This window comes from Meleagris gallopavo, chromosome 16, assembly GCF_000146605.3.
Source record: "Meleagris gallopavo isolate NT-WF06-2002-E0010 breed Aviagen turkey brand Nicholas breeding stock chromosome 16, Turkey_5.1, whole genome shotgun sequence".
Taxonomy (NCBI): domain Eukaryota; kingdom Metazoa; phylum Chordata; class Aves; order Galliformes; family Phasianidae; genus Meleagris; species Meleagris gallopavo.
The window spans coordinates 1658559-1672286 of NC_015026.2; the positions used below are offsets into that span (position 1 = coordinate 1658559).

At 42.9% G+C, this 13728-nt stretch overlaps 1 protein-coding gene across 1 annotated transcript in view; it reads left to right on the top strand.

Moving 5' to 3' along the window:
* GTF3C1 (general transcription factor IIIC subunit 1) overlaps window positions 1-13260 on the top strand; it is a 38879-nt gene extending 25619 nt beyond the window's left edge. Inside the window, exons 25-37 of the mRNA XM_019620605.2 lie at window positions 38-180; window positions 1363-1444; window positions 2092-2204; window positions 2587-2649; window positions 4540-4633; window positions 5455-5627; window positions 5779-6063; window positions 7326-7579; window positions 8863-9149; window positions 9646-10297; window positions 11794-11833; window positions 12426-12618; window positions 12958-13260. Of these exons, the coding sequence (XP_019476150.1) occupies window positions 38-180; window positions 1363-1444; window positions 2092-2204; window positions 2587-2649; window positions 4540-4633; window positions 5455-5627; window positions 5779-6063; window positions 7326-7579; window positions 8863-9149; window positions 9646-10297; window positions 11794-11833; window positions 12426-12618; window positions 12958-13179 (2601 nt within the window). The 3' untranslated portion in view covers window positions 13180-13260. The remainder of the gene's footprint in view (window positions 1-37; window positions 181-1362; window positions 1445-2091; window positions 2205-2586; window positions 2650-4539; window positions 4634-5454; window positions 5628-5778; window positions 6064-7325; window positions 7580-8862; window positions 9150-9645; window positions 10298-11793; window positions 11834-12425; window positions 12619-12957) is intronic.
* The last annotated feature ends 468 nt before the right edge of the window (window positions 13261-13728 follow it).

A 13728-nucleotide genomic window follows, 5' to 3' on the forward strand; every position in this document is an offset into this window, starting at 1 on the left:
GCTGAAGTTTAACTCTGAATTTTTTTGCTCTTTGTAGGTAAAAGGGCCCTTTGTTCCGTGGCAAGTAGTTCGGGATATCATGCATGCCAGTTTTGAGGAGTCCCTCGATAAAACTTCCCATTCTGTTGGACGAAGAGCTCGTTACATTGTCAGAAATCCCCAGACCTATCTTAACTACAAGTAAGAAAGTTTCTGTCTACGTTCTCAGTATAAGCTAAATTCTCCTGAAATTAAGGGCCACGTTCCTCCCATGTCTGTCTTGTTTCATGGAAATATCAACTCCTAATTTTCTGCATGCAGAATGCTATCAAACGTGTCCTTTCACTGGGAAGGGTTTATCAAAGGCATAAAGAATAGTACAAGAAATAGCACGTGGCTATATATGAATCCATTGTGCAATTGCATCTTCAGAGTCCTGCACACCTCTGATATTAGTTGGTGCTCTGTCTACTTACTATTCCCTCTCCCGTAACTTCCAAGAGTGATGCCATATAATTGAAAAATCAGAGATAAATGAAAGGCACAATCAGATAGAAATGGATTATATGAAAAGATTGACTGAATGAACTTATTCATGTCGCTGAAAAAGAGAACTAAGGGGAGATATTAAAGAACCATAAAATAATGTAATATATTCATGCTATTAAGGGGGGGAGCAGCTACTTAACCAACATAAGAATTGGGTCCATCACATAAAAACCATGGCCAGCAGTTTCCAAGCAGTGGTGGTTTTCAGTGCAACACAGCTGAGTTTAGAACTCCTTGACACAAGTGTCAAGGTGTTACTCTGTGCACCACCTCGTCATCCATCTTCCCAGTCTGTGTTCTGTTGGTGTCTGTTACAGGAGGACACTGACTGAAATGAAAATTTGGCTTGCTCCATTGCAATTGTACCTTTGTTCTTAAGATAGAAATTCCACAAAACCATGAAAGGAAGTCACAGATTACGTGTCTTGATAGATCCTTAGAAATGTTTGTAATTGCTTTTTTTTCCAAGCTAGGAAAAAAATGTGAGCATATCAGACGGTATCCAGTTGTACTGTCTGCAGATTTTCAGCCAGACAGATGTGTGCAGAAGAACAAGTTGAATCTGATTTGGGTTATCAGCGTGATTGTCAGATAGCTCTTACTAGAGGTATAGGGATACGAAAGACCAGTGAGAAGTGGCTCTCTTACACTTACATGTAAGTAATGCAGTAGCAAAATGAGCAGTTGGTTTGCTTGCATTGACAGTGATGGGATGTTGATAAGTTAGGCAGAATATTTCCATTCATTCTGTTTTTCAACTGAAGTTATTTTCTCTGAGCAGTATCAAATTGAGAAGGCTTCAACCAGTGACACCTTCAATTTTATCTACTGCAGAGTTTGCCTTGCTGAAGTTTACCAAGATAAAGCCCTCATTGATGAATTCATGAATAGAGAAAATAACTATGAAGAACCACAGGTAGGAGGGAAACAATCTGAAAGGTCATAGAGTGCTGAAGTAGCTTGTGTTACTGAGTACTTGCACTGTTTCAATTACTGTGATTTGCTTTCTTATCTCTCCTTTGTACTCTTTGCTATGTTTAAAAATAGCATCATTGTAAAAGTGCAGCATCATTGCTGTTTTTGCAGTGAGATGGACACGGACAGCCTTCCAAAGACACATCAACAAAGCAACAAAACCCACACTTTTTCAGTGTGTTTGTTTCTCAGTACCCATGACTGAGCATCCATATGCACCGATTTTTTTTTTAATCCTCTCTGCCTCCTTTTTACCTGAAGAAGAGAACATTTTTGCTCAGTAACATAATATTTTTGATCCAATTGCCTGCTGAAATATTGTCTCTGCATGTATGGGTAAATGAAGGATTGTAGGCACATTTTATGATGCTTGATTTGATTAGTTAAAAGTTTTGAGCTTCTACTGGCTTAAATCAATCTCAACTTCAAACTGAAAAGCTGTTACATACTATTGTCTGTTGGTCTGTTTCTCTGACTTGATAATTCAACACTTTGCTATTTCTACTGCATTCTTCTGTGAGCACTTCAGAAGTAGAGCATCTTTTCCTGCTCTGAGAAATGGTAACATTTTTCTTCTTGCTTTTAAAGGTTTGTGCAGCAGAGTTCAAGCAGTTTGTGGAAAGACTGAAAGCAAAATTCAGTTCAACTCTGGGAAACCCCAAGTTAGAGATTCCTGATACTTTGCAGGAGCTCTTTGCCAGGTATTTTAGTGACAGTGGTTTTTGACTCTACAAAGGCAGACAGCGTGGGCAGTTCAGAGTACACACGTACATTACTGATATCCTCTCTTAACCTTGTGTGTTACAGAAGTGCTGTAGATCATAACTGCAAGCCCACAATTTCAGTAAAATACCAAGTGTGTACAATTCTGCAGTGTCTGCTGTGTGTGTATTTCTTCTCTAACACAGTGAGAGCTACTGGAGCTACTGGAGAGCTACTGTATTGTTACAGTGACCAATGGTCAACTTCTGCATTTCACAGTTGATATAAATTAAAGACCTCCTTATAATAGAGATCAGCACAAGGCACACTGCTTCACATTACTTCTGCTACAGCACTTTTTTTTCCCCTTCCCTTGGCTAGATTTCGAGTTATGGCAATTGGAGAAGACACAAACCAAACCACAAAAGAAGACAGCCTTAATAGGTAAGGAACAGCAATACCATTTTTTTCCACTACAACTCCCAGCCCTCAGATCTGTGAAAGACTGTAATGCTATAGCATGATGAAAGTACAGCAATAATAGCAGGGTGGTACAAACCTAGGCTGTAGGAAACGAGAAGAAGCCCCAGTACAGCAGCTATGGATACAAAAGCAAAAGAAGAAAATCTGCTTACCTTTGAAGGGTCACAGGTATGCAGAGATCTCCAGCAAGAAACCTCCCACCTCCACTGCTAGCCTTTAAATGAGGGCTGGGAAGGGGTGGATCCTGGCTCAATCCCTTCTGGTTATTCAGAAGGGTTACTCAGCATGCACCTGAGCTCCCCTGGGTTGGCCCTGCCTTCCCCCCAGGTGCTCCATCACTGCTTCAGGCCACGACTTACTATTTCTACTACAAAGGCATATCTATAGTCTTCTAATTCCATTTGTCTTTCAGCTGTTTGGGGTTGATTTGTTGTTTTTCCAATGTAAAACTTTTTTAGAAGAAAAGTACACTTGCAAGGCTGCAGGGATTTCTAGCATGGATTTGATGAATGAATGAGCTGACAGCAGGAATGACCTCCTTCAAATTTCCCCATTAGGAAAATAAAATTTTCAGCATATATGTGATTTTTATCTCCGAAATCTTCTTTGCCCCTCAAAAGAAATTTATTTCACTTACAGTCCTTGCCAGATCTTAGGAAGTAGTTAGAACATTGCAAAGTGTATGGCTTGAACCACTTATTGAGCATCTGGGAAGGGACCCGGTCAGCCCTGGGTGAAGGCAACTCAGCTGTGAGACTGAAGGGGTAGAGCCTGGCTGCACCTCTCTTAGACCTCACTTAAGGGCTGACTGCCACAGGGGGAGAATCTCTGGTTGGAAATCTGGAGTTTTCACTGCCAGCCTAGATTTTCAGAGCACTTGTCCTTTGTGGTACCGTCCTGTTGTGCTGATCCCTTTGCCATTATGTCTCCTGTATCATCATTTTTCTGCATTGATATTACATGAAATATTTCAAGAATTATCTGTAGTTCTGAGAACACTGTGCAGAAGAGGTGCCTGAAAGCTGTAGAACATGAGGGACGTGTTTTTCAGTTCAGGTTAATACTTCTGATTTCTTTCCCAGAGCCAAATGCAGATTGTCTGTTAAAAAGCAGCATCTGTTCCTAAATAGAAGTAATAGGCATGGAGAAGGAAAACTAAGATTGAAATATTTAAATATTTATACCTGCCCTCAACAATTAAAATTTTATACCCAAAAGACTTTTTCTACATGAGTAGTTTAGTTCTCTGATCTCTGAGGTGATGTTTGTTACTTGTGTTGGCAAGAAAGAGAGAGTTGTGTAAGTCTTATCAGTCAGAGAATTGCATGACTTCTTGGAAGCTTAGCATAAGACTTGAGTAGGAACTGCTTGATAAAAGAGTCAGGGAGGGGGAAGAAGTAGTTGCAGGTAGCTCTCACTGGTACCCAGGCTGTCTCCTAGGATTAGAATTCTGTTGTGTGGGGTGCTGTACAAAGCCAGCACTGAAGACCTGAGATACTTGTCTCATAAATGTTTACCATTTGGATATTCCGAACTAAAAATTCACAATAGTCCATAATTCTGGTCGTGTTACCATTTTGACAGCAGTTTTTTGTACCTTAAGAAGAGATGGTATCAAAGAGAACTTTGATATTTGGACCGATCCAGAAATTCAGGGTGGAAGGTTGAGGGAAATATAATAGGCTCTTTTACATTCATAATTCTCAGCTGGAGAGATCTCAGACCTTTATGCATCTATTTCAAAGGAGCAGGTGATTCAGTTTACCTATTGTGCTAATGTAACAGTCTAGTACCTCAAGCACAAAAATCATGATTAAAACCATTGTTCTTTTTCTTGCTTTTTTCTTTCAGTGTCTATGATATTCATTTCCTAGTGCTACAGAACCTTATACAGAGCACTTTGGCACTCTCAGATAACCAGATGAAATCTTGCCAGTCATTTCAGGTACAAAATCTAGACCAGTCTTTACTGGTCATACAGACCTAAAGAGCTTCTCCTTAACTTGATATACCCCTTTTTCAAATGGGAGACAAGAAACCCAGAAACTTAGATTTGTATCCTTTCTGTGAAGATTATCTCTTCTGCTTTTAAGAAATTATATATTCTATGCAGCTTTTCAGAATGTTGCTTTCATTCAGAGGAGGAGATTGCAAAATGCGAAGTTGAAAGCTGTATGAAATGAACTTCATATGCATTCCAGTGGGTCATGATTTAGTGCCCACCTGAGCAGCTGGAATGATGCTCTGGAGGAGATACCACAAAGAGAGACCCAGTGTCCAGCTGACAGGTGTTGGTCAGCCTCTCCTCCAGCACCAAGGGCCACCAAAATGCATCATCTGTCACTGAAGCATTTCAAAAAATAAAGTTAGAAGTTCGGAAGAAGTTCAATATCTTAATATTTTATCAGCAGATAAGTGGGGAGCCCGAGAAGTCAAGTTCATGGAGGCATGTGTGCCTGGTAAAATGATGGGAAGAATCTATCCAGACATGGTGCAAATGAGTATTTTTCCTATCTCTTTTTGGTGGGAGACTGATCCCATTTTGACTTTCAAGTGTTCTCTAGTATTTAGTTATTTTAATTGGCATCTGCTGCGGAAAGCCTGGAAGCCAATAAAAGAAATAAATGATGAGTTAAATGAACTTGTATGTGTCATTTACATTCTGACTTGTAGCTCCGTGTTCATTCAGTTAATAGAAACCTCAAGTAAGGAGACCTAACATTGGATTCAGAGCTAACGCTGCCTTTCACATTGGTGTTTCTGCAGACATTTCGTTTGTACCGCGAGTACCGGGATGACATCCTTGTGAAGGCTTTCCTGGAGTGCCAGAAGAGAAGCCTGGTCAACCGTCGTCGTGTAAACCATACGCTGGGCCCAAAGAAAAGCCGGGCTCTGCCTTTTGTAGCCATGTCCTACCAGCTGTCCCAGAGTTACTACAGGTGGGTGTCAGGTCATGCGTATGCGTGAGCACATAGAAGAACTGGCATGGGAGAGAGAATACAGGTGAAGTATGTGCAGCAAAGAACCTGACCTGAAGTTGAAGAGATGACAGATTTGTGCTCTGATTTTTGTTTGTTTCTTTCCCCCCAGAGTTTTTACCTGGCGGTTTCCCAGTACCATTTGTACAGAGTCCTTTCAGTTCCTCCAGAAGCTCAAGGATATGGGAAAATCCGACCAGCCAGATAGCTTCTTGTTTAAAGATCAAGAAAGCAAAGCATCAGAAGGCATGATTACGTTTCCTATGGACGGACCTGGTGGTCACTGCGTGGCAATGCTTTCCTTGTTCTCCCTGGGACTTGTATCTGTGAATGTGAGAATCCCAGAGCAGATAGTTGTGGTGGACAGCACTATGGTGGAAAATGAAGTGATAAAAAGGTAAACACTGTTGCTCTTATTAGCAGCTAAGGTTTGGGGATAACTTGAATGAACTTGGGGAGCGTTAGTTTTTTGCTTTGTGTCATGGCATATTTCACTCTGATACTGCTTAGATTTCTATTTTTGAGGGACCTTTCTGAAGACTCAATGGTGCTGTACTTAGTGCCCATCATTACAGCCCTAGACTACATTTGCCTTCACCTTTGTGACATTTAAATTGCCAGGCACTTCCCTGCCATCAGAGCTAACGCAGTAATGAGAGCACTGTGTGCCATTTCAGTATTTTCATCAACATTGGAACCTCCCATTTCAAGGACTGACAAAGATTTAGCAGCCTCAAGGTTTCAGTTTTATCAGTGAAGCATATTTTGGGACAAGACTACAGCCACTGGTCATCATAGGATGCATGAGCAGGCACACCACCTGCATACCACAATGTTATGAGCACAGACCTACCAGCCACAGCATGGTATTAGTTTCTTGATGTTACAGTGCAGTGCAGAGGAAAGGAATGAGAAAAACACAGACCTGGGTAGCACATAAGAGGTGCTGCTGACAGAACCAAGGCTGCTTGTTTTAAAGAGCAGCAGGTTATGGGAGGAGGACTATGATAAACATCTTCAAAGAGGTAAAAAGCTTCTCTAAAGAGAAAGGGAACAACTTCCCATGTATACTGGCAATTTAATAGGAAGTAACAGATCAACACAGCAAGAGATCTTAGTTGCATTCTGACAAGGATGCAGGATTGGACTGCCTATGGAAGGAATTTGATTTCAGTGGTATTCAATTAATGCAGGTTTAAAAAAACACAAATAAATCAAAGAAGGAACCAAAGAAGGAAACAAATAATTGAAGTGTTTTTTCTGCATTGTTTTCTCCTTTTCTCCATTAAAAATAAATCCTGCTGGATGTGACAGACACATCTCATATCTGTCCTGCATGAGACCTTTATGGTCCCAGCCTTTGTGCTCTGACAGGTGTTCCCTCATGCTGAAGCCTCTGAACCAGAAGGATTCAGCACTGTAAGCTATTTTGGGTTCTTTTGAAGATGTTTAAAAGAAGAGAGCATTTTCTTTTCTGCAGACCTTTGCTGCATTTTGCTTTCTCTCCTTGCTTGCTCTCAGTGCTGTGCATATTGCAGCTGCTGGTGACTAACTGCTGGGATGCAGAACAGCACATGTTCTGGCTTTGCTCAGTGTAATGAGTCACTGCTTTATTTTGAGGGGGGAAAAAATACCAAACAATCCCTCTGTTTGCCATAGTTTGGGAAAAGACGGACTTGAGGAGGAGGAAGAGGAGGAGGATGACTTAGATGACAGCTCTGGAGGCAAACGGAGGATAGAAGTAAAAGCTCGTCAAGCATCTCATACCAATTACTTACTGATGAGAGGCTATTATGCCCCTGGAATTGTCAGCACACGCAATCTGAGTCCCAGTGACAACATCGTGGTCAATTCCTGCCAGGTGAAGGTGAAGCTGCGCTGTACACCACTCCCAGGAAGACTCAGCTCTCCAGGTTGGTTTCTGTCTGGCCTGATGTACACAGATATGTTGGAGCAGGACAGATGGTTCCTCAGCTCATGAGTTTTCTGATTTGAACAAAACCTCTTTTGTCCTCTGCTCTGTTTTTCCTCCTCCAGGAAGCTTTCCAGTCCCTATACTGTAACTTAAAATACTATCCCATGCTACACCCAGGCTTTTACCTCTAAAGAGGGGAAAAAAAAACAAACCTTCCAGGGCTCCTTGAACAGAAATTCACATTGATTTGTCTCTCAGAAGTGCCTGAAATAGTGGTGTTTAATTACTGTGGCTGAAAGACCAGAGATTGAACGTTTTGATAAATATTTAAAGCTTGAATATTTGCAGTGTATCAACACCATTCCTTCTTGAAGATCATCTTCCTTTGTGCTGTAATGCAAATGCATCCAGGAAAGACTTTAGTAGTTGGGCTCTATAGTGGGATAGTGCTGTCCCTGTCCCTATTATTATTGTGATAGAGATAAAATAGAAATTATTTCTCATATCTCTGTTACCGTGCACGGCTCCCAGGTCTGCTGAGCTAACAGCTCTTTACAGTTGTTCTCATTTTTCCTTGGCTGTCAAGGAAGTGCAGCTGTCACAGAAGTGCCTGTCAGTGCATGATGTAAGGGCAGCCTGCAGATAAAAGGGCACAGAGTAGATAAGAACACTGCTAAACTGACCTCTAATTATCCAGGGCAGAATGAAAGGTCTTAGGTTGCTTCAGCTTCTGAATACTCTGTATAACACTCAGTATGGGGGGAGTTTTGCTGCAGTGGTGGACCTGTCCCCAGACACAAAGATGCTCGTTACACTTAGTGGATGTACTGAGGCATTGTGAATTTGTAGTCTGTCTCACATTTGGCCAACAGCTTTGCCCTGGATCAGCTGCTTCAGATTTTTCAATAAGGTTCTCCATAGCCTTTCCTTTCCCTAGGCTGTTCATTCAAAAAAGATGATTCCCTCATTAACTTAAAGCTCAGCTGGCCCAGTGTCAGGGAATACCAGCAAGTTACACTGCCTTTCAGTGATACTTCGCTTTGATAAGAGAGTGAACCCCTTTAAACCAGCTGGCTCTGCTTCTGCAGGCCTTGTCAGCCACAAATATGTGAGGAGGAAGGAAGCTGCAGTAATGAGCATGGAAAGCTGAGCTCTGTTTTTAATCAGAACGGTCCAGAACACCTCTGATCTATCTGTCTCTGAATATTTATCTTTCCATGGTGTGTTGCATGGTAACAGTGCATCACTGCTTAACCATTTGTTTTTCGTTTGATTTTTCAGTTTCTTCTCCGCTTGATAACATGGCTGTGGGAGTCTCCTCCCTTCCCAAAACATTTACCAGGCTGATAAAAATCCAAGAAGAGAATTATAACCTTGATTGGTTTCTTCGTGAGTGTACAGAATGCTATGGCTACAATCCCAGAGATGTAGCTGCTGTTCTGGAGATCCGTAATGCAATCGAGGCTGCTTCCCACTTTGGGGTTTGCAAAGCTGAGCTGGGCAAACAGTTCTGCAGCTATGAAGAGGAGGAACCTGCACGCACCAGGAACCTGCAGCACTACATTCAGGTGATTTAACAGACAGCAACTTTCCATATGTTAATGTCTGCATGTCTGGTATTCCCCTTGAACAGAACAGTCTCTTAGGCTGCGTGTTGTATTTGCTAATATAAAGTGAACAAAGCTGTTCCTGTTAGGCAAGAGTTAACGTAGCAATAGTCTGATAGCAGTCTTGCCTCATAATTAGGAAGACAAAAAAATTAAAGCAACACTTAGTCAAAGATAAGAATTAACTTTTTCTGAAGCCCAGAGGTACCAACATTCACCTTTGGAGGGGAAGAACTCTTTCCCAGTTACATTTTAAATTAACTTAAGCTGAACAAAAGTGTTTTTGGGCTGTAATTTCAGAAAAGTTTAAGGGACACCGGAGCATAAAACTGAATATCCCACTAGGCAATTTGTCTTTCTTTGCTGCTAGTTAAAGATGGCAGTTCCACAGTACTTGGTTATATTGACATTTTTCCAGTGTAACTTCCTGAGATAATTCTGGTTTTGTTTTCCATAGGACCTGATTGAAATGCAGCAGGTTTTAGAAGTAGGAGGCAATAGCATAAGACTTGTTGCAGTTGTGTTTGCCAAGCCGTGGCTATTGCATTCAGTGTGTCCAATGAACAAACCAGAAGATTCTGGTCAGCAGTGTGCAGACACAGCCCTCTCAGAGGTACAACAGGACTGCCTGCTGTCAGCAGCAAAGAAGGGAGAGGAATGTTCAGGGGAGGAGGAGCAGCTGGAAGAAGACACAAACCATCCCAGTGATGGAGAACCTCCAAGGAAGAGATGCAGGACTCAAAATGATGGCCCTCAAGATGGTGACCAACTCTGCCAGGGTTTGCAGAGCGGTTTGCTAAGTGCGAATGAGAGTAAGTTGGATGCAGATATTACTGATCCTGTTCCAATGAAGGACTCATCCATCCCAGATGGGGAAACAGGTTCCCTGGGAGGGCAGACAGAACATACAGCTGAAGGCCCTTCAGACACTGTCAGTGTGGATGTGCCCAAGGATCAAGATATGCCGCGTTCTGAGGACAAACAGCTTGAAGGAAGGAATGATGATCTCAGCCCTGAGCACAACGAGCATATCCTTAGCCTTGAACACTCAGCCACAGAGCAGCAGGATGATGTTTCCCAATTGCAGGAGAACCCAGAGGTCTCTAAAGGTATGTAGGAGTGCTCTACATCCAAGGAATAGTACCTGGCTCATCATCACCACCCAACCAGGTAGTATTTTATAAGCATTTACTAGATCCTTCATGAAGTGTGCCAAAGAGAGGTTTTTGTTTTGCACAGACACCATAGCTTTACACTAATTGGTCTGGAAGGTACTGGAAGTTTCAGATACATCAAAGTTTCCTTCCTGTGCCTATTCTTGGAATGTCTGGGACTAGTCCAGGAATGTGCTTTCCTTAAAAATCCATTTCCATGTCTTTTAATCTTCTCCAAAGACATACTTAGATGAATTTTCCCATCTCTGGCTTCAGTCCAAAGGTTTGACATCTTTAAATCAAGAAAACACAGCACTACTTGTGCTTTAACTAGAATGCCCATGACTAAAAGCCGTAAAGTCATTAAACCACTCACCAGAATGCAACACCTGCCAGTGAGAAGATTAATAGCCTAATTTGTGACCCAATCTGACTTCATTTTCCCATCCTTTGTACTGCCAATTTTCTTTTTTAACAGCTAATAATCCTTGCCAGGATTTACACTGAGTAGGTTGTTGGGGATTTTCTTCTAGTTTCATTTCTGTCAGCTCTGATTTCAGACTGAATCACACAGTGTGACATTTGGGCACAGTCTGCCCTTACCCTGCGTTTACAGCTGCAGACTGCCATGTAATCAGTTGGAGTTGGGTGTTGGTTAGAGCCTTCCTGCAGGACATCACCTCAGAGCTGCCTAACTGGCATAAACTTTTAACAGTTTCATGTTAAGAACTGCTATTGAGGATTTAACTTCTACCTGTGTGTAACATAGAGGGGATAAAAACGTAGCCCTTACCAAGCACAGAGTTCTTACCAGCATTACTGGTGATGCCCAGGAGGTTTCACACACGCTTAAGCCAAAGCTGTCAGCCTCTGGGTGCAGTAGAAGTACCAATGTTAAGTAATTGTGTAATTAAAACCCGTTAGGATCATGGAAATTGCAGAGGCAGCCTTCATTTTAAAACCAAACCCTGCTGAAATCTTGAATTTGCTTTCTCAAGCCCTGAGTCTACAGTTACTGAGACATCTCAGCCTCACTGTGACTGCCAGTGGGACTCGGCTGAAGACCTGTGTGAGTGCTGCTGGCAGAGCCCCTGCACTGCACCCTCTGTGAAACTTCTGTTCTTTGAAACACAGAACTATCTGCTGTTCTGTCATGCAGTGAGGCTTCTAGAAATAAAACTCCTTGCTATGATTTGGGAACAGAACCACTAAAAGCGTGGCTGGAGCAGCCAGATGTGGTGTTGAGAACAGTGTGGGAAGAAGGGCTGTGCTGGAGATGGGTAAAGACTGAGTGGAATCTTAGAACTCCTCATGCAACCCAGAACAACAGCTTGGTTCTGTTATTTTCTAGCACAAGTTGTTGCCTTTTACAGTTTAGCCACCTGTTAGTTAACATCCACCAAAGAGTTTGGGCTAATTAACTTCAAAACTGCATGTTTTTTTCTTTCCAGGCAATTCTGTGCCAGGTCTGTCCCAGGCAGCTGCAGATGGGTGAGTAACAGAGATGTCTGCAGTGTGACTGATTGTTCCACATTGCCAGAGAAATTTCTGAAGCCAGTGCTTTGGTGAACTCAGTTTTACGTTCTGATAGGCAGAGGGCATGGAAGATGAACCCCATTTTCCCCCATTGCTCTTGTTAATGTTGCTCATGTGTTCATATAGACGCTCTGATACAACCAGCTGCAGTGTCAGAGAAATGACACTAATTGTATTTCACAAGTGCAGTGTCAGTAGGTCCCCTCTTCCACGTGCCCAGGAAAGGCCTTAGAGAATCTCTGCAGTATGAGAAGCGTGGATTGCCATGCAGGGTCTATCCTTTCCCTCCAGAATGCTACAAATAAGGAGTTCAGTTTCCTGTCTGAGCACTGTTGCTGCATGTTGCAGATTGAAGATAAGTCTTGGGCAACTTCTGGAGGATATTAGGGCTAGTGCAGACGAAGAGGTGAAACAAAACTCAGGGCAGCAGTGGAGCCCTGGAGGTATTTAAGAGGCACGTGGCCATGGCACTGAGGGACATGGGGTACATCAGGTGCATGATTGGATCTAGCAGCTGGCAGAGCTGAATTTAAACTGTCTTTTGCAGGGCCTGCGAGAATGTCTGCTTCATTGGGAGACCGTGGAGGATTGTGGATGGGAACCTGAACAAACCTGTGTGTAAAGGAATGATGGAAGCTGTGCTGTATCACATCATGACAAAGCCAGGGATAACAGAAGGCATGCTGCTGCAGCATTACACAGGGACACTGCAGCCCGTTGCTGTCCTGGAGATCCTACAGGTATGTGAATAAGCAGCACTGTGATGTCAGGCTGCTTCAGCCCCTGAGCTTAAGATTATTTTGTTTAGAAAAAAAACCACTTGAAGGCATACATCCTTAACACAATATATGGTGAGAAATTCTGAGGTTCTTTTTTTTTTCCTCCACATCTGGAAGTTTGATTACCACCACTGCTACTTCCCATTGAAACCTTGTTGGTATTGGGTTTTTTTTCCCTAATATAATTCAAAATCTGAAGGATAGGTCCTGAGAACACTTAACATGAAACAGCAGCGCGTGGCCTATGTTGGTTGGTTTGTTTTGCAGGTGCTTAAGCTGAAATGCAATTTCTCTCTGCAGGGTCTGGAAGCTCTTGGTTGTATCAGAAGGTTCCACATGAAGAAGGCACCCCCAGTGTCCCTCTTCTCTCAGCCACTTATAGCAGAGCAGCTGCACAGTCCCAAACTGAGCGAGGCCTCTGTTGCATACTATGAGCCCACCATGGACTGCACCCTGCGCCTGGGGGGGGTGTTTCCTACTGCAGTGAACTGGAACAAATGGGTGCAGGTTATCCACGTGTAGAAGAGGTAAAGCTGCATGTTGTTAAACTGGTTTACCCCTTAGATGCTAACGTGGATTAAATGCTGTAACTTGTTGCCTTCTCGTGTCGTGTTCTGGTTCTTCTTCTGGGGAATCAACTCTTTGAAGGGGTAGATAACAGCAGGACAAGGAGAAATGGTTTTAAGTTGAGGAAGGGAGGATTTAGGTTGGATGTCAGGGGGAAGTTCTTTACTATGAGAGTGGTGAGGTGCTGGGACAGCTGTCCAGAGAGGCTGTGGATCCCCGTCCATCCTTGGAGGTGTTCAAGGCCAGGTTGGATGGGGCCCTGGGCAGCCTGGGCTGGTATTGAATGGAGGTTGGTGGCCCTGCATGTGGCAGGGGGTTGGAGACTCATCATCCTCGAGGTCCCTTCCAGCTCTGGCCATTCTGTGATTAAGGAAGTTTTTTATCCTTTCTTTTTGATACTTTTGCACACGTCTGAGGTGAGAACAAAGGTTACGCACAGATCCACGGAACCACCGCGCCTCACAGTGCAGCCTCAGCTCCAGCGCTGCGTTTATTGACAGCCGG